Source organism: Zootoca vivipara, chromosome 9 (genome assembly GCF_965207765.1).
Source record: "Zootoca vivipara chromosome 9, rZooViv2.hap1.1, whole genome shotgun sequence".
Classification (NCBI taxonomy): Eukaryota; Metazoa; Chordata; class Lepidosauria; order Squamata; family Lacertidae; genus Zootoca; species Zootoca vivipara.
In genome coordinates, this window is record NC_142592.1 from 25,975,066 (window position 1) to 26,000,896 (window position 25,831).

The following is a 25,831-nucleotide window of genomic DNA, read 5'->3' on the forward strand; positions in this document are numbered from 1 at the left end:
CCTTTATTTCCAAAGTTCAGGGGTGACTGTGAATTTAACAGCAGGTTTGGGGGAACCTCAAGGTTTTCAGAAATAAGAATTTAAAAATAAAATTAAAAAAACACCCTCATGGAAAGACACCCAAAAACAGTCTTATGAGGACTGAGAATCCTCAGTGGCTACAGAATGCCGACTGATTGTTAGGGATAGAGGAGGGGAAAACGACAAATCAGATAGCACAGAATGGAGGGTCATAGAGAGGGGAATGGTTGGCTGATGGGAACATGGCAACATTTTGTCATAGCTTCCATGTGTAAAATAAAATTTCCAGCTTCTCACACAAATACATTCCAAGACAAAACAGAGGGGGAGAGAGGGAGAGAGCAAGAGGGAAAGAGGGAGCAGGGTTTCACTCATAGTCAGCTTGCAAATCTACTCCAAACCATGGTTTATGAAGGAACCGTGGTTTGCAATGGTACACAATGTAACATGGTTAACATAGGAAGGGGGGAAAGGAGAGATGAGGCACAGAAACAGTAGTTCACAAAACTAGTTTTGGAGTACAAATCATGATTTTATGAAGTCAGCATTACATTCGCACTGGGGAAGATGATGCAATGCATCAGATACTGGCTATAAACTCTGGTTATATTCTGTCATCAACTTAGGGCTCTTCCGGTGAAGTCTACTATAGGCCCAGCAAAGAAAAATAGGTCTACATTAACTGAGCCAGGCCACAGATTCTTGGGTGCACCACTGCAATAGTTGCCACCTGCTTGCCCTCCACTGCCACATGGATTGTGACGGTCACCTAACTCTAAACCAGTGTTCTGTGCCCTCTTTTAGACTGCAACTTGGAAGATCTCACCTGCGACACTTAAGGTACACACTGTACACCCACAATTAGGACCATTACACAGGTTTCTAGTGGAGGTTCATTTTGCCAGTAAAAGCCCAATAATACCATTAAGAAGACTGGCATTTAGTTTTCTTTAGCAGACAAACTTATTAAATGTGCTGATGTCAGCATGTCAATTCCTCCCCCCCAGCTGTACCCAAAACAACAGAGAAGGATCCTACCAACAGATTACTAAGCACAGCAGAAGAGACACTTACCATTTCCCTGAAAGCTGTCTCAATAGCCCCCATAATGAGGCACTCATGAGATATCTTCTTCTCTGTAAAGAAACGAGTCGGAGGGGTGCCGGGTGATCCCGGGGCGCCAACACTCCCCCGTAAGGAGGCTGCTCTGGTTAGAGTTCGGGTGTTAGCAGCCATGCTCTCTGGCTCCTCCCCCAGGCAGGTCGGGGGAGGGACGGCCGAGTTCTTCAGGATGTCCACAATCTCCTGCAGCTGCTCTGCAATATGATGCTGAAGCAGCTTTGATGCTACAACAGCCGCCCCAGATCCAGCGTGCCCATCAAATAATGACCAGTAGTGGAAAGATACGCCGTCCGATTCCTGTGTAAGTATTATTTAAAAAGACAAACATAAATGAATGGGGTTTCAAGAGTGGCTCCAGTCATGAACAAATGCATTTCCCAATGTCAATTCCCAATTCCATGGATGGCTCGATGATATATAAACAGATGCATTCCCCAATTTCAAATCGTGAAATTTTCAGAGAGAAAGAAAGAGAGCATAGCTGCCAAGTCTCCCGTATTCCCCAGGAAACAACCATTTTTCCAGCTGCTCCCAGCTGAAAAAAACATATATATATTTTGTTTTTTCCCGGTTTATTCTGGTGCGGCGGCCATTTTGGAACTGGGCGGAGCATGCTCAGAAGCGACTTTTGATGCTGCTCTGCCCAGTTCCAAAATGGCTGCGGTGCGACTTCTGGCGCAGCGGCCATTTTGGAACTGGGCAGAGCAGCATCAAAAGTCACTTCTGAGCATGCTCCGCCCAGTTCCAAAATGGCGGCAGCGCTACTTCCGGTCTGCTACTTCCAGTACTATCCCTTATTTTTCAGGCAGGAACTTGGCAGGTATGAAAGAGAGTATTGCGATGTCTCCACCCGCCAACTACAGAAGCATACCAAAGGGTCAGGTTTTAGATACTTGGCCTTAACTCGTAGAAAATAACTAGCAACCGCTGGTCTCCTTTCCATTACCACCACGCTGCCTGTAAATACCCTATTGTGAAAGGGAAAATAAATCCCAATCTTCAGCTATATTTTAACATATATAATCATGTATATTTTAAAATACATAATCGTGTATGTTAGCAGAAAAACATGTTAAGATCTGTTTTAAGTGCTGGTCATTTATAGTCATTTAGTTCCCTTTGTATTTCACCACTGAGATAGGACACCCAGTAATACTAACCAGTTTCACTGTGGTTCTGCTGCAGGAAAACCTGAAAATCTGCCACCAGATCGTTTTTAAAAAATAAATAAGGACACCTTTGTGTTATTTTATTTATAAAAGTATTTTATAGGGAAGCTAAAGGTAAAGGACACCTGGATGGTTAAGTCCAGTTAAAGGCAATTATGGAGTTGCGGTGCTCATCTCACTTTTCAGACCAAGGGAGCCGGCGTTTGTCCACAGACAGTTTTCCGGGTCATGTGGCCAGCATGACTAAACCGCTTCTGGCGCAATGGAACACTGTGACAGAAACCAGAGCACACAGAAACGCCGTTTACGTTCCCGCCACAGTGGTACCTATTTATCTATTTGCACTGGTGTGATTTCGAACTGCTAGGTTGGCAGGAGCTGGGACAAAACAATGGGAGCTCACCCTGTCATGGGGATTCAAACTACCAACCTTCCAATCAGCAAACCCAAGAAGCTCAATGGTTTAGACCACAACACCACCCGAATCTCTAAATGTACCAGGACAGTGTACAGCAGAACTAAACCCCAATGAGGTCAACAAGACTCACACCCTGAGCATAGTTCAATATATATGGATAAACCAGGCATCCCCAAACTGCGGCCCTCCAGATGTTTTGGCCATGATCCCTAGCTACGGTAAGAGCACTGGTCCTCTTAGCTAGGGATCATGGGAGTTGTAGGCCAAAACATCTGGAGGGCTGCAGTTTGGGGATGCCTGGGATAAACACTCACTGCATGCATCTGACCAAGTATCCCCTGGCCTGTGACAATTCATTGCACAATTTTATTTTACATTTACAATTAGATTCATACGCTGCTTTTCCACCCAAGGCCTTCAAAGAAGGTTATGACCAAAAAAAAAAAAACCCCCACAAGCCTCATTTTATGAAACAAGATTGGAGTAACCCAAGACAAAACAAGATCAATCAGATATTTGATAACTATGCAGAAACATTAGATTGTTAGCAGCAACAAAAAACAGTAAACAAAAAACAAAGAGAATTAACAATACAGCCGTGTGTGTGTGTGTGTGTGATAATTAAGAAAAAAGCACATGTCACAATACTTAAAACTGCTTTAAGGAGTAAACCAGTACATTCCCAAGCTACTAGATTCTCCCCCCCAAATCTTTGTGAGGCTGTCTGCAAGTTGTTGTCATGCTGGGAGACTTCTCCTAAGTGCTTGCAACCCTCAGGTTTTTATCCATTTGCTTTAATAAGTTTTGAGAGATGCAACAATATCTCAGCAAGACACACAGAATGAAATGTCTCACTTCTGTGGTGCCACACATTAATGTGGCACACAAGGAAGGCCAGCTTCAGATTCTTTTAAAAAGGCAGCCCAGTGAAATGGGCTAGCTTCTGGGACAAGACTGCCCTCTGGTAGCAAGTGTTTCGCAGCAATCATATTTTAAAGCTAATTTCTTCTGAAACACTGAAGCTCAATAAACTCAGGCTATATATTTCAAAGCATGTTATCATCTATACATATATTAAATTCTTAACTGGTTTTCAAATGAGGCACCCAGAGAACTGGGAAATGAACCATGTACAGATAACATTTGTAAGGTAACCGAAACAAATAATAATAATAATAATAATAATAATAATAATAATAAATCCTTCCAGTAGCACCTTAGAGACCAACTAAGTTTGTCATAGGCAAATAAAAAAATTCCTTCAGTAGCACCTTAAAGACCAACTAAGTTTTTATTTTGGTATGAGCTTTCGTGTGCATGCACACTTCTTCAGATACAGTGAAATAGAAGTCCCCAGGCACTTATGTAGAGAAGGGGTGGGGAGGGGTGGGGATGGGGAGGGGAGGGGAGGGGGGATCACTCAGAAGGGTGGTGGGTGATTGACTGACTGATAGCTGTTGATGACCGAAAACGACTGCAAATGGTTTTGCATGAAAAAGCAAGGGTTGAGATGGCTGAAGATCGCTTATCATTTGTCATAGGCATAAGCTTTCGTGTGCATGCACACTTCTTCAGATACCTTTGTAAGGTAATTTGTAAGGTTAGACTATTGAATCTTATTTGAGGACAAGAAGCTCCTTCAAAAAATCCACAACGCAGAGAAACAGGTGTGTGAGCAAGATTTTCTGGGTTTAAAGCAGAAGAAGGCACAGATTTGCATATTATTTATATTCTAGGCAAAATTGTGTTCTCATTTGCAAGTGACGTATAGGGACTGAAACTAAATGAACTAAGATGTCTGACAGTGAAGTCAGCAAATTAAAACTTTTCCGTAACTGTATTTCTATACTAGAAATAACTTTACCTATTGAATCTCTGCCTGTCAAAGAACTTTCAGGGACAAGAGCCCTGAAACCATGCAAAGCCAGTTGTTGTTGTTTTTACTGCATTTTCCTTTTTTAAAAAAGCCAAGAGACTAGAGTATAGCAACACTAGAGTACCCTTCATGGTTGTCGTACACTCTTCTCTCAGTCCTCCCACTTTCAATCCACCTGCCATTGTATAACAAAATTGGGCTATTTTGGAGGGGTGACATAGCCCATGCTCTCTCTCTCTGCCGCAATGCCCCCCTGAAATATGGATATACTAAAATGGGCTGGACGTGTGTGGTAATTCCGTTTATGTTTGCATACGCAAAAGAGGGGGAAATCACATTTCTTAATGGAATTAGAATCAGTTAGAAAGAGCACACAAACTCCTGCATTTGCAGCTAACTTTTGGTTTTGGGTGGGCACACCTAAACTAAAATCTTGAATTGCTTGGTTGTTTTCTCTGGGCAACGGACATTTCTTTACCAAAGAAAAACAAAGAACAGCTTAAAAATAAACCAGGAAGTCCTCCATTATCTCAAGCTACGTTGTTTAGAGAAGTGACTTCCTGGTTAAGGCCATTTTTTAAATCTTCCCTGGCACACCTGCGATTCTAGAATTTCTCTACAGCACTCACAGCTGTCACTTTACGCCCATTTTCTAAAAGCACTGAAAGGCAGGAGCGGGTTCATTTCACACATTTTGCTTTATTATCTCTCATTCTACAAGGGCTAGAGACTTTCATTTCTCAAAAGTTTTTTTTTATGGGGGGGAGAGAACAAGCTCAGAGTCTCCTCCCTCTTGTTGGCCCCGGGTCAACTGGCATCTTTTGGGGAAAGGGAGAAGTTGTGTTTGTCTCTGGCTGCACCTGTTATTTGATGAACCTCAAAATCATGCACCAGGAGCAGAAGCTGCAGAGCTGTAGTCAACTTGCTCACCCTGAAGAGTAGATGCTCTAAAACCAATGGACTTCAATGAGCATGTCCATTAAACTAAATGGGTCTAACTTAGTTGGATACCATACGTAATTTTGAATGTCACTGCTTCATATGTGCTAAGGTGAATTATGGAGGTGGACAGCAGCTTCTGCTCACAGCTACTGAGCCTTACAACCTGGGCATCCTAAGCAGAGCTTCAACCTCTGCAAAGAAAACAGCAGCCACCATGACTAACTGTATCGCCTAACCTTTATTTATCATACTAATTTTTAAAATATAGCTCTGGAGCAGCTGCAAGTACAGGACAAGGCTGCCTGGTTGGCACATAAGAAGAGATCATCTGAGGCCCACATCCCATTCTCACAGGGGTGAACCAGATGCCAATGTGAACTTTGGAAATAGGAATGAGTGCAATAGCAAGTCCCGCCGATAGTCTTCTCCTCCCTGGATTTGTCTGATCCTCTTTTAAACCTGTCCAAGTTGGTGGCCATCATGAGCTGAAGCAATCATTGGAAGCATTTCAGGGGCTGAACCCAGAGTTTATAAGTCAATCCACATTTTCAACACAATTGTTCTTAGGCGTGCAAAAATTGGACAAATTAGCTTGGACAAGCTGAGCGATCAAAGATAGCGCCAGAAGCTGGAAAGAATGGAAACTATTGCCCATTCTTACACACGTGTTTTACTGAGAGAACATTGCAGTGTAGACTACTTGCACAAGGATCCTGCAAGTGAAGCAACCATCTCACTGTGGACAGATTAAAGAAGGAAGCGGCAACTTACTGAATTCTCTTTCAGCTGCAGTCCTTCCCCATTTGGCAATGAAGACCTCCGTTTAGTGGAAGAGTTTTTGTTTGGTGTGGAATTAGTTCCTCCTGCTTTCTTCTTGACTGAAAGTACTTCACAACTGGCCTGGTCTTCATTGTGTGTACTTTTACCCGCATTGATCACCCTAATAAATAAACAAGATATAAATAAGCAGCGTAAGAAGTTATTTTTTAAAAAAACAACAAAATGTGTTTGTGTTTATTTGATGAATTTGTACACCGCCCTTTAATAATATACACACAGAGAAAGAATGCAAACAAAATTTTAAAAATACAGCATTCAGATTAAATTCCCTTGGAATAAGCCAGATGCCTACTCTGGCCTGAGCAAGGGCTATTGGGAATAAAGCCAGAAAATTGAGTCTACAATTCTGTAATTCTCCACAATCATTTTTTTGATTTGGAGGGAATCACACTGTTGGGACTCTTCTGAAGGAACAGGAAGCTCAGAGCACAAAATCCATGTTGGATAAAATTAACGGTTCATCTACCACAGCAATCTGCCCATCAACAATGGCCATACATCTGTTTCATGGATGCTCAAATGAGGACACAATGGTGAAACCCATTCCCTGCTTTTAATCCTAAACATATGGTAGATCAGGATTGTTTATCTCGGAAAACTGAGGCTGCATTTTGGCTACCATGGCTAGCAGAACCCAAAATTCCTATTCATGTATTCATCTAATCTACTTATTTGCAGGGACTTCTGCCATAACACCCATCAACTGTGATGAGAGCAGCTACTGGCAGCTACAACAAGATTATTTCTTATCCATCCCCTTCCTGTATCCAATGTGACTCAATATGGAAAAGGCTTGTTCCCAACATTTTGCCCACATTGTGACATGCAATGGCATCACAAAATACAATAGGGCAAGGCTTGCCAGGAAACTCCAAGGAAACATCTTGTGGGCACCAAATTGTTAAAGGCTTCTTCAGATCAAGCCTACACAGCATATAAGCCACCAAGCTGAACATACTCCCCCTTGCCTCACATTTCACCCTACTAGAGACTAAGAACTCTTTTGTTTTTTGCTGCCTGCCTGTGATAACAGAAATAGGGAGACCATGATAGATAACCAACAATCTGCATTTGGCTTAGTGGGGTTCTAGCTGTGCAGAGCTGCTTTGGACGAAAAGATTTTAAACAAAGGTTTCTGCAGTGCTGTAAATGATACCGGCAAACACCTGGGAGAAAGCCTTATGAAACAGCACAGTAAACTAAAGCAGAGGGAGACAAGAGGAACACTCATATACTGGGGATAATACATCCATCTCAATATGTCATGAAAACTGTACCTGAGAGTGGTGAGCTGCCAAGAGCAAGACACTAAAAATTTATCCATCATCAACCTATACCCTGGTTTTCCTCCCAAAGATACCCAAAACAACTACCCATCTAGAACACAAAAGAAACGCAAATCAGTTCAATAAGTTACAGATGGAGCAGCAGACTAAACTGTCAGCTGGAATAAACAAGTCTTTTTAAAAGGCACCCAAAAACCATTACAAATCTAACTGTAGCTACAAAAAGGCTCTCCCCCACATGTCAAACATACCTCCGATACCAGTGTGACATAACATGGAGCTTCCTCAACCTGATCTCAAGGTGAAGGAGGAGGAGGAGGAGGAGGAGGAGGAGGAGGAGGAGGAGTTGGGGTTTGATATCCCGCTTTATCACTACCCGAAAGAGTCTCAAAGCGGCTAACATTCTCCTTTCCCTTCCTCTCCCACAACAAACACTCTGTGAGGTGAGTGAGGCTGAGAGACTTCAGAGAAGTGTGACTACCCCAAGGTCACCCAGCAGCTGCATGTGGAGGAACGGATCACCAGATTATGAGCCTAATGCCCTTAACCACTACACCACATTGGCTCTCGGGAGGAGGGGAAAGAGAGATTTAGGCATTCTGGCCCCAGACTGTATGCAGTCCAGACACCCAGTTCAGACCCTTGGGACAAATGGGTCTCAACAGCCAGCGATAGGCAGGCTGACCATTCTGTTTTATTACCTCCCTTAATCATAACAAAACCTGATGCATCCAAATGCTTGCTTAGCATTGGCCATTCAGATAGTCAACCCTTTCTTCCCAAGCGATCAAAATCATGTAAATTGTGACACCTTTGTGCCTAGGTGCAATGTGGAGGTGCCAATTCACACCCAATGGATGGAGACAAGCTAAACTGGGCTGTTATATTACAAACAAACAAAATATTTAAGTGTGGGACTGCACACGCAGCAAAGATACAAGTAGAAAAATGAGACGAACCATTAACCTTTTCATTAATTTTCTCTTTTACGTTTTCCAAATAAGGGCTTTCAGGTGAGACATGTATGAAAGGTAGCTTCCTGCTCCCCCTTTACTCCTGGCAGACAGGTTAAGATATTCTTCAATCTGCCCTATTACCTTATTCCCCCTCTCTAAAACTGCCCCCCATATTTACAGAAAAATCGAATGGAGGTCTCCTTGGAGACAGTTTCAATTTTTTATCAATTTTATTAAACATTTTCAAGATACAATACCATAAAAAAACCAAGCAAAGCTATTACCTAAAGAGAGGAAAATAATAAAAAGGGAAAGAGAAGAGACACGAATAGAAAAAAAAGAAACACACCCACACAAACACAAAATGTTATATTCTATCAACCTTCTATCTTAATCTACAATACACAATCAGAGACCCACGTCTTCCCGGATCCCTGGGACTTATCATACTTATATTATTTAATAATAATTTTAAAAAACTGTATTGGTGATAGTTTCTATTGACTTCCATAATACTTACTCCCAAAGTAGTTCATATACAACCGCAACCTAAATATCACAATAATATAATATCCCACTGAAGGCACGCATCTTTACCCTGGCCTGGAACATTTGTGCTTTGTTTTTTCAGGACCCCATCCTATTTCTGTGACTGCAATTTATTTTAGCATTTTTTAATACTGAATGTTAAATTGCTCTAACTCACCCTGGGACCTGCTGGTGGAGGGGGAGTAATAATAATTAATTATAATTATAATAGCAATGTGGCAATCTGCAGACTTGGGGTCTCCCAGGGTTCAAGGAAAACAAGATAAATGACTTATATAAAATTATTTCAAGCTTTTAAAATTCTCCTTCACGTTTAATATATGTATGTGGAAAGTTTAAACTCAAAGAGTTTGGCAGTGGTGGCACTAATCCATTTTGATACAGCTGTCAACTTAAATTAGCACACAGCTATTCACGTGACTGGAACCAGTTCACATATGCCCACAGAGGATTTGTTCCTTTCTCAGTACTCACTCCCTGCAACATATATATAGCACAAAATAATGTCATCGTTTATTAGAAAACTACTGCGGCAAAAATCAGACGTGTGAAGCTCTCGCCTACATACGCATGCTTGCTTGGAACCTGATTCTAATGGTGAGAAGTTGTGGTGAGAAGTTTTAGCAAAGGAAATTATTTCTTGCTTTTGCAATTAAGATTGGGCAGCTTTTGTCTTATTACGAGACAGACATGTGGTCTCAGCAGCGGGATTCTTCTTATGTTCATTACACTCAATAAGGGAAAAGAATATATTATTAAATTAAATCTGTATAATGCCCTATACCCATAAGTCTCAGGGTGGTTCACAATAGAAAAAGACAGTAAAATGTGGCTTTTCACTCAGCAAGATAACTCATCCTAAGCAGGTAGGTAGCCATATTGGTCTAACGTAGTCGAAACAAAATAAAAAAAATCCTTCCAGTAGCACCTTAGAGACCAACTAAGTTTGTCATTGGTATGAGCTTTCGTGTATCTGAAGAAGTGTGCATGCACACGAAAGCTCATACCAATGACAAACTTAGTTGGTCTCTAAGGTGACACTGGAAGGATATTTTTTATTTTGTTCCTCCTATGCACATTGTGAGTCATCCTCTAGAAAACTCCCATATGTCTTTTCGCTGTGATTCTTGCACTTCTTTCACGTGTAGAGGATGCTATCTAACTCATCCCAAATCAGGCTCAGAAGTGAACTTCAGAGACTCCGTGAAGTTTCTCTCAAAAGGAAAGGCAAACCTTACAAGGTCCCAAATACTTATCTGGCTCAGGTAAAAATCTGAGCCTGAGAAGAACTGCCAGTTTTACTTGCCTTTCATGACAAAAGTATCCAACAAGAGGTCACTAATCTGACGGAATGAAGAAGTGTTAATTATTTGCAAGCTATCTATTACATACACCACCAGTTCCTATTAAAGCACTGCTGGCATTTATGTGCATGCAGGCAAACACCCAGGTCCCGCAAGAGCTCCCCCTACTGGAGAATTGAGACTAAGCATATTCTGTTAAGGTCACTGGGGTTCAATAACTTTTCCCTTTCCGCCAGTCAGATATACATCTTTATATGCCTACAAGCATGAGATGAACTACACTTACTAATAATGATATCATACAGTTTGGCAAATTAGGTTTCGCTATGCTTATTACATCAATTTATAGATGCTAGACAGCGGCGATTACAATTTAGCCACTAATCTCCCCACAAGTTCTAGCATGAGGATGATAAAATATTTAGAAGGAATCTGCTCAGAAGGCAAATGTTAGCTTCCAATTAACATTTTCAAACCACCACAACATGATAATTATATCCCTGAGATATTTATGCTTCATGGATCTGTAGCATACATCATGCCCTAGTTACCGTATATTGTCAGAAGACTGATTTAGAGGCAAATTAAGAACAAAACAAAACCAAGTGCATTAAGAGTGGCTAAGAAATCCATAAACTTTTTCAACAGGTTTTCCCCAATCATAATACAGTACATTATAACTATGCCAAGTTGTGATGGCATAGCTGTAATGCCCTGTATGTAACAGAAAGAAACAGTGCAAATTTCCTTGCTTCGCTGGTTGTTGCAATCCTGTTACCATGTGGCTACAAGAGGCAGTGGCTCTGTGACAGTGACAATGTCCACACTGTGGCACATATGCCAATCAGCCCCATCTATATAAAAGTAAGAAAACGGTCAGCACCCAGAATAAATCAGAAAAGGGGGAAGGAGAAAAATCTCAAGATGCTAGATATGGTTTTATTTATAAGCAAGCCCAACGTGTCAATTTATGCAAGCTAAAATGTGTTGGGTTTGTTTATAAATGAAACCAAATCCACATCTTGAGATTTCCCCCCTTCCCTTTTCCTTCCATTTGGAACAAAAGCAATCCATGCATCCTGCAACATGAGCAGTGCTGGGGGCCCTTTGCACAAACCACCCCACCACCTTGTGGACCTCCTTAACCTGAAAGGAACAGGACATGGAAGCCAAGATTTCTCCTTTGCTGCATCTAATCTTCTTGGGCACTCCTTACAAAGTAAGAATGGTCACTTTTGTTATGGCAGCCAGCCCTCAGGCAGGCTTGGGGCACTAGCAAATGTCCAATCATGCCATGCTTGGGAGCCAATCTTGAACAAGATCATTATGCCCTAGGACAGGCATCCCCAAACTTCGGCCCTCCAGATGTTTTGGACTACAATCCCATCATCCCTGACCACTGGTCCTCTTAGCTAGGGATCATGGGAATTGTAGGCCAAAAATCTGGAGGGCTGCAGTTTGGGGATGCCTGCCCTAGGACAACCTAGGATATCAAAGGCCACATGATGCAGTGTTGTCCTGGATTGGCAGCCCTGGGCTCAATCTTGACCATATCAGCCCAAACCTGAAGCAATCGGATTGTGTTCTTTTTCAACCATGTTCCAATGAATCACATACTGTTAATCTGGAGCGTATCTGCAAATGTTAGCAAAGTTTTCCCTTGCCTTTAAATTGGGAAAGGCTACTGCTGACAGACAGCACCCTAGGTCTCCCTTCTTCTCTTCTCTCGCCACCTCCATCTCCCACTGAGAAAACCATCGAGAAAGCACATACATATTTGGCATGTGCTACCTGATTACAATCATATAAGGAGCAAGAGCGGGTTTGCACTTCCTGCATCTGCCCCCTCTGTTGTATACTGATTGCCCCAGTCTGCACTAGGGCTGGACGATATATCAATATATAATCCAAAACTAGTTTGAAATTCATAATGCGATATCAGTTTCTTAATTTTTGAACTGGTAAAATATCGTGAATCAGTGTGGGTGAGTGCGTGCACTCTGCAAAAATCACAAAGTGGGGGAAACTGTTAAGCCAGTCAATGCTTCTCTCAATTCCTGCAGCCTGTTAACTCTGCAAGCTCAGCTCAGCTCAGCTCAGCTCTCCCTGGCCTCATGCAAGGAGCAGCAAATCACAAGAGCAGATGCCAGCAAAAATCACGATGCAGGAAAAATCGTGAAGCCAGCCCATAGCTCTATCCTTATTTCAGATGTTATGATTTATCAGTATATTGCAATGTTTAGTTGGTGGTGTATCACAATGCTGAAAACCAGGTATCTCCCAGCCTTAGTCTGCACACCTCCCAGGTGCACTGGAGAGGCTGACAGTTTGTAGGCTCGAAACACAACTTGGAACCCTGATATAGGGCTTTAGAATTACAATCTTCTTCTTCTTTGGCAATCACTCATAGCAGAGTAACATTGTCTTCCATAAACACGGTTTTAACAATGTGTCCATAAGAGATTGTGGAGGGCAATTCTGGATCCACACGTCCTTCCACAGTGGAGACATTGGTTTCCGGGCGGGAGTTGATCACGGTGTGGATTTCCCAAGTGTGCCTTCCTCTTTGCATGTTTCTCCTTTGCGTCCTGGGTTCGAGTGTCTTCAGAGCCCATGACACCAAGGCTGTTCTCCAACTGGAGCGCTTGCAGGCCGGTGTTTCCCAGTTGTCAATGTTTATACTACTTTTTTTTTTTTAGATTTTCCTTGAGACAGTCTTTAAACCTCTTTTGTTGACCACCAGCATTACACTTTCCATTTTTGTTCGGAATAGAGTAGTTGCTTTGGAAGACAATCATCAGGCATCCGAACAACATGACCAGTCCAACAAAGTTGATGTTAAAGAATCATTGCTTCAACACTGGTGATCTTTGCTTCTTCCAGTACACTGATATTAGTTCGCCTGTCTTCCCCAAGTGATGTGTAAAATTTGTGGATGTGTACCATTTAGGAGTCAATTCCCATGTTATACTTAGCAGTGCAATGGAACGTCTCTGTTGTGGATGGATCCTAGACCACTAAAGCAAGCACATCACTCATGAGATGGGCATAGCTTCTTCCCATTCGAGAGCACCCTGATCTCAGTTACAGTACCTAAACCCTTTCAACAAGTAAAGCTTCTGCGTTGTTCTGGTAAAATAAACATTGATCCAAAGTCATTTATACTTACAGTTTTTCTTGAATGATGCGTTGCTAACCGGCAACCCAAATCAACATATTACAGAGCTGTTATATTTGATTATTTCCTTGTACTTGATTCAGTTTGTTAACTGGTTAATTTTCCAAATGAAAGGTAGCAATAACTTAAGCTTCTAATTTCAAAACAGAATAGTGTTGTACACAAATATTTTTCTCTCTGGAGAGGGCTAGCAGCTCCACAATTTGTTTTCCTTTTTCAGTTTTGCTAAAAGCTCACAAAGTATATTGCAAGCACAATCAGCAACTGTAATGGATATTTGTTTTGCAATGTTTTAAAGGAGAACTGGTGCTGAAGTGCTTTTCTGAAAGCTTTTACAGAACATGCACACTTTGATTCAAGATGACAGAACTGAAGGCCTGATTTGATAGCCATAACAGATTGCTTCACATTTTTCAGAAACTGCCAAGTCAATTTTAACTTGGCATACTTAGGTGTGTTTCACAATTTGCCATCAAGGTCGAAAAATATGTGTTTTTGTAAGGGGGAAAGCACCTCTAGAAAACAGGGTAGCTGCCCAGTTGAGAGACAGCAAATTAGCTGGGCTTCCAAGAGCACATTGTTATACGTTCACCTTACTTCATTTATCAGGTTCATACCCCGTTATTTTTTACCTTATTTTTTTCTTAACTGTGTCTTGTTGCATCTACATGTGACAGTGATCTTAAAAATATTCACCCTGATCGAGCAATCAGCGTATGGTCGTAGTAAAAGGCTTTGTTGATATAGCACAGATGTTCCAGTGTTAGTTTCTAGGAGCTAAATGGCACCTTAAACCTACGGAATGTATAGGTGTGCTTTTTCATAAGAATACGAAGTTTAAAATGAATGAACTGCAGCTTAATTTTTCATATGGTCTAGTTGTTCTTCTCCTGCCCGCCCCCTAACATTCTTAAGAGGGTTTCTGCTCCTATCTTCAGAGAGTAGCTGGAAGTGGGGAGGCAGAAAAAGGCCCTCCTTTCCTTCCACTCTGTAGTTTTAATCTGAAATCTTAGGCGCTGCACCCAGAGCTCAGAAACTGCTTCTACTAATGAAATTCCCTGTCTCGCAAAATGCACCTAGAACAATGGGAGTTTTGAACACTGAACTGTTCAGCACATGAAAATATGTACTGGGTCCTACCACTACTTGGAAAGAAGAGTGCAGATCAAATAGATTTATCTTCTATGTGAGCCAGAGATGGTCACATATACAGGTAATAACAAAAAAATAGTTTCACTTGACTGTATGCTCCTGCACCTGCCTTTGCTTGTTCACAAGGTGCTCATTTCAATACAAATGCATGCACTCCTTCAGAAAATTGAGAAGGTGCATTTCTCCCTATATTTCTCAATGCAACTGTGATTCTGAAATTATTTCTATGATGAATGGTGGTACGAGTCACACCTAATGTTTTTTTCTGTACCATAAGCAGTTCTGACATGGGACCATGGCGATCATCTACCTTTCCAATTAATCAAGTGTTGTTCATGCAGTTTTTCTGACAGCAAGTTATCACCGGAAAAGGAACAGTTATTTCCAGCATTCTGAAATAGCTTGGGCCTTCTAAAAAGAGAAACATATTCAAACCTAATTAAGAAGCCCTGATAGTTAAATAAGCAGGCCTAGAATTTCCTGCTGAGCTTTACAGGATGGCAACAGTAATCATGACGACAGGGCCGTTCAGAAGCACACATTTCTCCAAGAAAAGCTTGTAATGAACAACACGGTTCATTAGTTTTAATTAAGTACCCATTAAATAAAAGTTTTGACTCCTGCTCAAAGTTTAGAATGCTCTAAACTCAACTATCACTTCCCCAACCCCCTTCCTGTACTCATCTATACAAAGGCTATAAAGCTCACTTAGGAATTAAGTTCTACTCAGTTCAGCTGGATTTTTTCTCTTTCAGTGAACATTTCAGATTAGAAACCAGGTGCAGTGATGGGATAGTTTGCTCTAAGGGACTAGCATACTATTGGAAATAAAATCGAGACATTGAAGTTATTGCAAAGCTCTTGACTTGTTTGTAATTGTTTGGTGTTAATGCCAGACTAGAGATATTTAAATTACTGTGTTAACTAATACCTCTGTGAAACAACAATTTCTAAATCGAACGATTATTCGGCAAACCAAAGATCCATTCTACTTCTCCCATGTCACCTGCCAACAGTTCCTTGTTAAGGAAAGACACCAGAAATCCATGCACTGAGAGGCAATCAACTTTCATGCCACCTAGTTAATCTTCTTCAAAAGCAGTAAGAGTCCAAGATGAATGCAAAGGAAGGCTAATGCCTTTTAGTCTAGCACACAGGTTCACAAAAAGCTATTAGCCCAAATGCCTACTGTATTCATTTGTAATACTGATATAGCCTGGGGAGAAAAACACACTAACTTTCCCACTTCACAAAGGTTTCCTTGCTTGATCACCTGCACACAATTTCAATTTGCCACTAGCAACAAAACAAGTGTCAATTTTGAGCCTTGATTTTTACACAGCATTATTAAAGCTTTTGGACTTACTACAAAAGAAAACCTGAACTTTAGAAGAAGCCTGGTGCTTCTCCTCTAGCATCAGTTTGAAAGTTAAGTGAACATTAAGTCATTCTGGCAGGAAATAGAGCTGACAAGTTACATCTCCTCTCTCACTACAGAATTCAGCATATCCCTAAAGAAAAGGGATTTGGGGGGGGGGGGCTCAACTCAAGAGGAGCCTCTCCAGCAAGGCAGTTAATTCTGCCACTTTGAAAAATGCACAAAAGGAAAAAGGGGAACTGACCTCAGAAAAACCTAGCAATACTTCCACCAATGTGGATAAATGGAACAAAATAAACAAAGACAAATTCTAGACCAGATAATCAAATTGTCATCTAGATGTTTGAAAGAGGGGCAGCTGGTGGTTTACTGATTTATGGTTTATTAAGCCATGGCAAGAGTGACCCCTGCCTAATAGTTTCATTATGGTTTATTTACTGCCAATGAACTACAACCTGAAGCCTTGGTTTGGTGCAGGCTTTCGAACCTTGGATTGTTTTAAATATGACTTGGTATTGCATGTAGTCCCAGCATCCTTCCTTAATCATGGTTTGCCTGACCACACCAAAGTGAATTGTTGGGAGGCGGGAGCAGACCCCAGACCCTTTCTGATTTCTTTCTTCTTTGGCCAGTGCATCATCCTTTACTGTGTATTGTGGCCAAAACAAAGCACTATGGGCTGAATGAGACTCTGTACTGTATACAGAGATTGCTGGAGATTGCACAGATTCTGTACCCATGAACAAGGGCATAGTGTGTGTGTGTGCGCGCGCGCTCAAGTCCCACCCCACAAAATCCCAAAGTGCACAGTCCTGTCCACCTTGTCCCATGACCGTCCCCATGTTTAGGGAGGGGTTAAGGTCTGCAGAGCCACCTGATCACACACAGGTAAAAGCAAATGCAAGTAACATAGAAACCAAGCAACAATGGCTTCCACGACAGGTCACCACCCATATATCTCACCTTTCTTACCTCCACCTTGTATCAGATGCAACCAAAGAGGGTTATGTTTTTAAACACTTCAAACACTTGCATTTTAAAGATTCATGCATTTGCTGCTTCATTCACCTCAAGTCTGTCAAAGGAATAACGGACACGAAGCCACACTGCAGAGAAAACAGGTGTGGCAACTGACCTTAATGCTTCATTATGTAATCCACCCCGTAGAACCTAAGTGCTTTTGAAGCTAACACAGTTTTTTTCAGCTGTGGACAGATTGCTACAGCAGTAGCTCTTTTCAGTTCTGAAAATATAAGCTTGCATGTGCTCCCAGCTGTGCGAACGGCAAGGTAGTTGAGCCCTGAAAATGAGAGCAATGGGTTAGTTGTACGGAAAATGGGGGAGGGAAGTATTTTAATGATGTCAAGAGGGTACATTCCTTATCTCCGTTCAAAAGGATCTTAAACTTCTAATGTTTTACTCAACTTAATTTTAATCCTTTCAATCTTTAGGAGCAAGGCTGAAATGATTAAGGCTTTTCTGATTCACACTGCAACCTTTTTAAAATGAAATGTAAAAACCTAGAGGAATTTAAATTTGGTACAGACCAAGGCTACACTAACACAATTGGTTGATCTGGCGTCTATTAGGAAGATGTTGAGAGATAGCCTACTAGGAATACATTGTCAGAGGTTCAGTCTGCAATGACGTTCTTTAGTCTTCCAGCTGCAATTTATTACTAGAAACCCTGCAAAGGCCTTACCATATGTGGTGGCTGTGTAGAAAAGTAAAAATAGTCTGGGAGTCAATTTATAATGAGTTTAAAAAGATGTTAAAATATACTTTCCCCAAGAAACCCGGGGCATTTTTGTTGGGGTTAATGGGAAATGAAATCAATAAACATGATCAAAGATTATTCATGTACGCACCACAGCGGCCAGAATGGTATTAGCTCAAAGGTGGAAGACAACGGAATTGAGGAATGGCGGAATAAATTGATGGAGTATTCCGAGTTGGCAAGGATGACTGGAAGGATAAGGGAGCAAAAAGACCAGAAGTTCCAAAAGGAATGGTGTAAATTTGTGGATTACATAAAGGAGTATTGTAAAAATGTAAAAAAACACTGACGGGTCTGACATAATGTTAGGGTGCCAGCAAGTAGGCACACTGAAGAGCAGCAGACAGGGTCGGATAAGCAAAGGTCAACAGTCTGGTCAGAGCCAGTTGAAGTCAGACAGTTACATGGGAGTCAAGAGTAGCCAAGGTCAGTTAAAGCCAGAAGTCCAAAAGTCCAGAAGTCCAAAAGTCAGGGAAGCCAGAAGTCTTACGTGGAGTCAAGAGTAGCCAAAGTCAGTTCAAGCCAGAAGTCCAAAAGCCGGGGTCAGGAAAGCCAGATCAAGATTACAGGAACCAATGACAAGATGAGCGAGGCAACTAGGCACTTCAGTACGACGTTGCAGACGCTGAGGAGTGGCCAGCCGACCTCTCTCTTAAGTAGCAGGTTCACTCCCCCGCTTTTTATGAGCTGCAGCTGTTTCTAATTGCAGCTGGCGTTTTTCAGCTCTGCGTTCCTTTGCAGAGAAGGGGTGGAGGGGCTGATAACCTGCCTGCCTGGGGCCTGGTTCTGGATCGACTTGTTGCTGCAGTTCTGATCTTCCCTCCTCCCTGTCAGATTGCTCTTCTTCTGAGTGCTGCCACCAGTCTTCCCCAGGTATTGATTGGATGTATTTTCTTTTTATTTTGGAAAAATAAACTTTTTTTTAAAAAAAAGAAACCCTGCAAAGGCCTATAAGACCTTTGGGGTCTCCCCACTTACCCAGGGGTTATGTTCCCAGGACCATGCATATACAGTGGTACCTCTACTTACGAATAACTCTAATTATGAATGTTTCTACTTACGAATAGAGCTCCGTCCGCCATCTTGGATGCAGTTTAGGTAGGATTTTTTCTACTTACGAATTTTTAGATAGGGTTGCTTCTACTTACGAATTTTTACTCCCAATGCATTCCTATGGGATTCGACTTACAATTTTTTTCAACTTACAAATGTGCGTTCGGAACGCATTACATTCGTAAGTAGAGGTACCACTGTACATGGAATCATGTATGGTGGGAAACACCATCTAAAAAGCTTGTGAACACCCTCTAAACCTCTGGAAACACTTGAAAAATCAGTAGCACTCACAAGATTGGCATGAATGGTGGCCATGGTGGCTCTTAGTCTTTCTCATCCCTGGAAATGATGAGGGGGGTAGACTGTACCCTAAAGTACCTGGCTGTGATTCAGAGGTCGACTGGTACCCCAAAGCGCGTGGCTGTGGGTCAGATTCACTTGGCTGTGGGGGTGCAGTTGCAAAGACTCCTGGGATTGCTACCCGCATACCCTCCAACATTTCTCCAAAGAAAATAGGGACATCCTAAGGAAAATCAGGACATTCTGGGATCAAATTAGAAACCTGAACAGCTTCTGTAAATCCAGGACTGACCCTGGAAAATAGGGACACTTGGAGGGGCCAAGTCTGAAGGTGAGGTTGTGTTTCAGCTCTTAGCTAAGCCACCATCTTGAGTGTGCCCTTGGCAAGGCTTCTTAGCCTCATTCCATCTTCTTTAAAAGGAGAATAAATGAAGGGAAGGACAACACAGTCTTCATACGGCAATCCCATCCGCACTTACTTCAATAGGAATAGATTTCTGGGTAAACATATATAGGGTTACTCACTCAACCCTGCCCACAGCTGCCCAAATCCCTTTCTCTTCAAGTTCAATATGATCAGCCTAATATGGTTGCAGCCTGTGACTCAACTGAATCTGTACTGTTTTCAAGGGAAGTATTCTTAGTATGTTGGAATGTGTGATCAATTGGGTTCCTAAAATGTTACCACAAAGTGTTGCTGTAATTTATTATTTAACATGCTGCAAGCAGCATTAAGGTTTACATTGCCAAACAGCAATAATTGACTCCAGAAGGAACTACAACAGTAACATACATCTCCTCTGAACTGCCAACTCTACCAGCTTGCTCCATCTAATATTAAGTTTGCTGTGTTTATTTTTAACGTGTGATCAGTGCCTTCTCGTTCAATAGTATGCTTCCCTTCCTACAATTTTAAAAAAATGCTGCAGAAAAATGGGTGGTGGAATTTTTTACTTTTAAAAGCTCTTGTAATAGAGCTTCCAAAAGAGAGCTGCTCATCAGATTGTGATTGCTTTATTATGTGAACTGATGGAATAGATTCACTTTCAGTTGATAAATGTGTACTTCATTTAATTTTTTTTAAGCCTTGCTGCAAACCGGTAGAATTCTGCAAATGCAACTAAAATCCACAAATATATTGTCTTACCCACCCAGTCACATTGACTGCATTAAGGAATCATTGTTGGCAGAACTTCAAGAAAGGAAACAGCATATATATTTCTTACCAAATGTAATTTACATGATTGTATAGATCAGGGCTTTTGACCACATTTGATAACTATGTGCCATCAACATTCTAGCTCAAATAAACATTCAGCTGCTTTTTCTTTTTTAAGGATATTAATCTGGATTTCAGAAATGATTGCTACCGGTAACTCTCAAATGCAGAGAATTTCCTGCGCCAGCAGATCTAACTCTGATTGCATCACTGCATGGATATAAATCTGTATTCCTCCACTTTTTATCAGTTTGGGGGGGATTAGATGAAGATTTTAGAAATTATAAACCTTAACAGGAAGGCAGCTAAAATCCATCCTCAGGAGCTATGTATAGATTTGATTCTGTAAAGCAAGAGAACCATAAAACAGAATGTCAAAGCAAATATTGGTCTTCCCCCTTTAAAACTGTAGCTCAGCTACAGGAATGACGGTAATGAGGGATTCTGATTAAGAGGGTGATGGAGCTCAGGGGGTCCAGACTGCAAATCTAAGATGGGCCCAAGTTAGTTTGTCTTGTGGTGCTTGATGAGGGAGAGAGGGAGGAGTTGGGTAAGGTTATGTGACCACTGATATACCGTATTGGCCCGAATATAAGTAGCACCTTTAAAATTCGGGGGGGGGGGGGGAGAGACAATACCAGAATATAAGCCGCTCCCTTAAAATTCCACAGGCACTCACACCCGTTCTGTTTTACCATATGTCTGTTTCAGCACCGATATCATAAAAGCCAATTTTTGTAAGGTTGCAAATTTAAGCCACACATTTTGGGGGGGGGGGAGTGAGGCTTATATTCAGGCCAATACGGTAACTATACAACCTTTAGAAGACTTCTGAAGGCAGCCCTGTATAAAGAACGGCCTTTTTAATGTTTAATGTTAGATTTTGTATTTATATATGTTGGAAGCTGCCCAGGGTGGCTGGGGCAACCCAGTCAGATGGGTGGGGTATTATTATTATTAAAAATAAGACGTCCTTATTTTCATCAGAATACAGCAGCTTTCCTTCATGTGGAAAAGTAAGCAGTCTATTTTTCTTTGCTTTTGCAAGAGCAAAAAAATAAAAGAGAGAGGCGAACAGCTACTAAAGGGAAACAACTCAAATATTTATTCAAACACTAAAGCAGCAAAACATATGGCTGTACGTCTGGGAAAGCTCTAAAAACAAGGTGTGTGGTTTCTTATGTTAAAATGATGATGATGATGATGATGATGATGATGATGCAGGCATGTGCAAAATACAGAAACTGCAAAAGGAGTAAATATATTTGTCCTCTAATCTGGAAGTATTCCCGGATGTTCTGGCAACGCTTTTTCTTTGCTTTTCACACCTCAATAGCTCACACCGACCCCCTGTGACTTGTCACACATGTCTCAAAAACTGAGACACGTGAAGGGAAAACTTGCTATTGTGCTGAGGTGAAAATGGGTTCATAACCTGTGTATTATAGAGATGGCTGGTCAAAGAAGGTGGGCCTCCATAATTCAGCGGTAACATGCGCAAGTCAGTTTATGCCTGCTTTACTCCTTCCCATAGTTGAAGAAACATATTGGTGGCAGTCGAGGTAGGCCAGCTGGACTCCAACTGCCCTGAGGGTGCGTTTAGAGATGGGGATAGATAAAACCAAGCTCCTTGCAACAGGTCAAGATCAAAGGGGGTCTGTCACCCATTTGGTCACACCAGGAGGCCATCTGAAGATGGGACTGGCACTCCACTGGAATTCACTGATAAATGGCAGAAGGTCACCAGTGAGGTAAGGAAGTGGAGATCTCCCAGGGTAAGAAACTAGGAAAGGAAAGCACCTGAGAGCTGGATGGAGGGTCTGCCATTTTGCTGATTAACAGCTAGTTTTGCTGAAGAAAGCATCTACAGTGGTACCTCGGGTTACAGACGCTTCAGGTTACAGACACTTCAGGTTACAGACTCCGCTAACCCAGAAATAGTACCTCGGGTTCTCAGGATGAGAACAGAAATCATGCAGTGGTGGCCCGGCAGCAGCAGGAGGCCCCATTACCACTTTAGCTGGTTAAAAACAATTTCAGGTTAAGAACGGACCTCCAGAACGAATTATGTTCTTAACCCGAGGTACCACCGAGGTGTGTGTATGTGGGTGGGTGGCAAAGCTACCCAGATGTTGAAGATAAACTATTAACGATGTTTTACTGTGATGTACGAACTGGGCCAAAGCATGAAGATGACTTTGGTTTACATGAAAACAAACAGTTATGGCACCTGATAGGTAGACACTGGGAGCAGACTGATCCTTCAGACCCATAGTAACCCATTTCTGAGCTGTAAAAAATGCCTTGGGATTTTTTTTCCCCCCAGCTGTCTAGATTGAAAAGAGAGTGTGATGTTCCTCTTTTGAGCAGCAGAAATTCTACTTTGCAAGTCGGAGAAGGCACTTTAAGCATCACAGTAATAATCTCTTTGACAATGGCACCCTGATAAGGAATGTCAGGTGGGTTTTGATGTGTGTGGTTCTTTTTTTAAAAAAAAATTAAAAACCGCCCTGCTGTCACTGGAGCTGTTATGGGAAAAGACATCTCTAGCTTCTGTGCAGCTTCACTAGTTTCAATCAATTAGTGTCTCAATCATAACCCCATTTGGAGAAAAAAAAATTAAACAATCTTCACAGCCACTAATAAGGCTACCATATTTTCTATTATTTTTTATTATTATTATTATTATTATTATTATTATTATTATTATTATTATTATTATTATTTCTTCTACCCTGCCCATCTGACTGGGTTCCCCAACCACTCTGGGTGGCTTTCAACAGAACACTAAAAACAGAATAAAACTTCAAACATTAAAAACTTCCCTAAACAGGGCTGCCTTCAGATGTCTTCTAAAAGTCGGACAGTTGTTTATTTCCTTGACATCTAATGGGAGGGCATTCCACAGGGCGGGTGCCACTACCGAGAAGGCCCTCTGCCTAGTTCCCTGTAACCTCACTTCTCGCAGGGAGAGAGCTGCCAGAAGGCCCTCGGAGCTGGACCTCGGAGTCCAGGGTGAACGATGGGGGTGAAGATGCTCCTTCAGGTATACTGGGCTGAGGCCGTTTAGGACTTTAAAGATCAGAATTGTGCTCTGAAATGTACTGGGAGCCAATGTAGGTCTTTCAGAACCGGTCTTATATGGTCTCGGCGGCCACTCCCAGTCACCAGTCTAGCTGCCGCATTCTGGATTAGTTGCAGTTTCCGGGTCACCTTCAAAGGTAGCCCCACGTAGAGCGCGTTGCAGTAGTCCAAGCGGGAGATAACTAGAGCATGCACCACTCTGGCGAGACAGTCTGCGGGCAGGTAGGGTCTCAGCCTGCGTACCAGATTGAGCTAGTAGACAGCTGCCCTGGACACAAAATTAACCTGTGCCTCCATGGACAGTTGCGAGTCCAAAATGACTCCCAGGCTGCACACCTGGTCCTTCAGGGGCGCAGTTGCCCCATTCAGGACCAGGGAGTCACCCACCCACCCCCTGTCCCCCCAAAACAGTACTTCTGTCTTGTCAGGATTCAACCTCAATCTGTTAGCCGCCATCCATCCTCCAACCACCTCCAGGCACTCACTCTATTCTAAGTACCGCTGGCAATGCTACATGAAGACCAGGCTTTCTGCTTATAGGGATCCACCTGCATCAGTACCATCATTGACGTTTTGCTACTAGCTAACAATCCTATGGATATGTGGAAAGCAATAATCAATGAAGTACTGTGACTATGTTTACTGGCACAGACGTCTTATCGACTGCAACTGACTTTCTTCCTAATGCCATTTCAAATCAAAGTGTTAACAACAACTTTATAAACTCTCTTTCTTCAGAGCTGCCATTCTCAGAGGATAACGTCTCATTTCGCTTGCACTGACAAACAATATTACAAGGCAGCCATTTAGCAAGGAAGATAACATGAAGTAGCAATAATTGATATGAAGCAGTCATAAATCCGTAATGACAACTGGGACACATAAGCAGTATATTACTTACAGGGTAGACACAGTAAGAGATTTCAAGTACAGCAACAGAGAAGGGAAGGATGAGAGGGAGAGCTGCCAACTCTTCTAGCTACTCATTATACAAAACAAAAGCTTTCTCCTAATATTCACTCTCTGGCTGCCTGTCAAGAAATCTTGAAGGTCAGAATCTTGAAGGTCAAAACCACATTTAAAGAAGCCTTCTTCAATCTGGATCCTTCCAGATATTTTGGACTCCCAACTCCCATAATTAATTACCACTGACTATGGGAGTTGGGAATGCAACAATACCTACTAAAGGCAGCCAAGTTGAGGAAGGCTGGGAAACAAGTACCCTTCTCGAGGTTTTGTGTAAGATGCCAGCCCAAATCCAGCACCAAAAGTTACACTATCAGAAGCCAAACATTCCATGCACAGATTCCACAGCACAACTCACCCATTAATACTGCCATTCATGGAGGCCACTCCCGTGTTCCACCTGCAAGAATGCTTGAAGAATTAAACTGCTATGAAATACCTGCAACTCCTTTGAAAACGCAGTGTCAAGATTAAGATCAAGTTCACTGCGACATATTGTTACAAACATGTGAAAGGGGGTCCAAGTCACTGTTTCAGTCCACTTGCTCACAAGCTCCTTTTCAATGACTCCAAGTAGAAGCATACAGTGAGTTTCGAAATAAATCCCATCCAAACAGCATTTTATCATAGGCCAATTCAAAACCCCACAAATAGATGCAAGTCTCTCGATATGGTTCTAACAGAGGCGGTGGGACCTGCAGAAAAGGCTGCATTGTTGAGACTTTTCCAAAAAATCCTCTAGAGTAGGGAATGAGGCAAGACAGATCAGGATCTACTGGGTAATTTTGCAGTAGATTGCAATGGGTTTTTAATTCTCAGTAACAACAATGAAAAAGTCCGTTCCTCCTTCCAAATTAGCTGCTGTAAAAAAGACACTTGGAGGAAGAACAAGGTGTCTGTTTTGTGTGAAAGGTCTTGTGAGCTTGGTTCCGTGTGAGTACAGGTTTCTGGGTTAAACATGCGCTCAGAGGAACCCTTCTTCCTGACTCCTTAGCACATAGCTATTCACCTGAGAAACTATTCTGTACCTAGTCAGGCGCCAGGCACATTTTGCACTTGACTACCAGCCACTCGCAACCAAGTGAAGATGCCTGGGTGCCAGGACGGCACATGACATATCCACCATCTGGAGGTACATGCCTGGGGATCATTGGATCTTGACTGTTTGCACACACTAATACCACATCCTGTAGAATTTTTATCAGTCATCTGCACAGTCAGTATGAATTTCAGGAACC

General features: G+C 42.0%; 1 protein-coding gene across 2 annotated transcripts in view; it reads right to left on the reverse strand.

Annotated features, from left to right (window-relative positions):
• Positions 1-25,831, reverse strand: part of PPM1H (protein phosphatase, Mg2+/Mn2+ dependent 1H) — an 85,609-nt gene that overhangs the window by 48,625 nt on the left and 11,153 nt on the right. The window contains exons 1-3 of one of the 2 annotated variants that reach the window (XM_088652391.1): positions 24,952-24,986; positions 6,320-6,488; positions 1,096-1,440 (exon numbers count right to left, since the gene is read on the reverse strand). In XM_088652391.1, the coding sequence (XP_088508517.1) occupies positions 1,096-1,440; positions 6,320-6,488; positions 24,952-24,971 (534 nt within the window). In that variant the 5' untranslated portion in view covers positions 24,972-24,986. Of the gene's footprint in view, positions 1-1,095; positions 1,441-6,319; positions 6,489-24,951; positions 24,987-25,831 lie in introns of those variants that run through there. The other variant, XM_035126644.3, reaches the window with a different exon arrangement.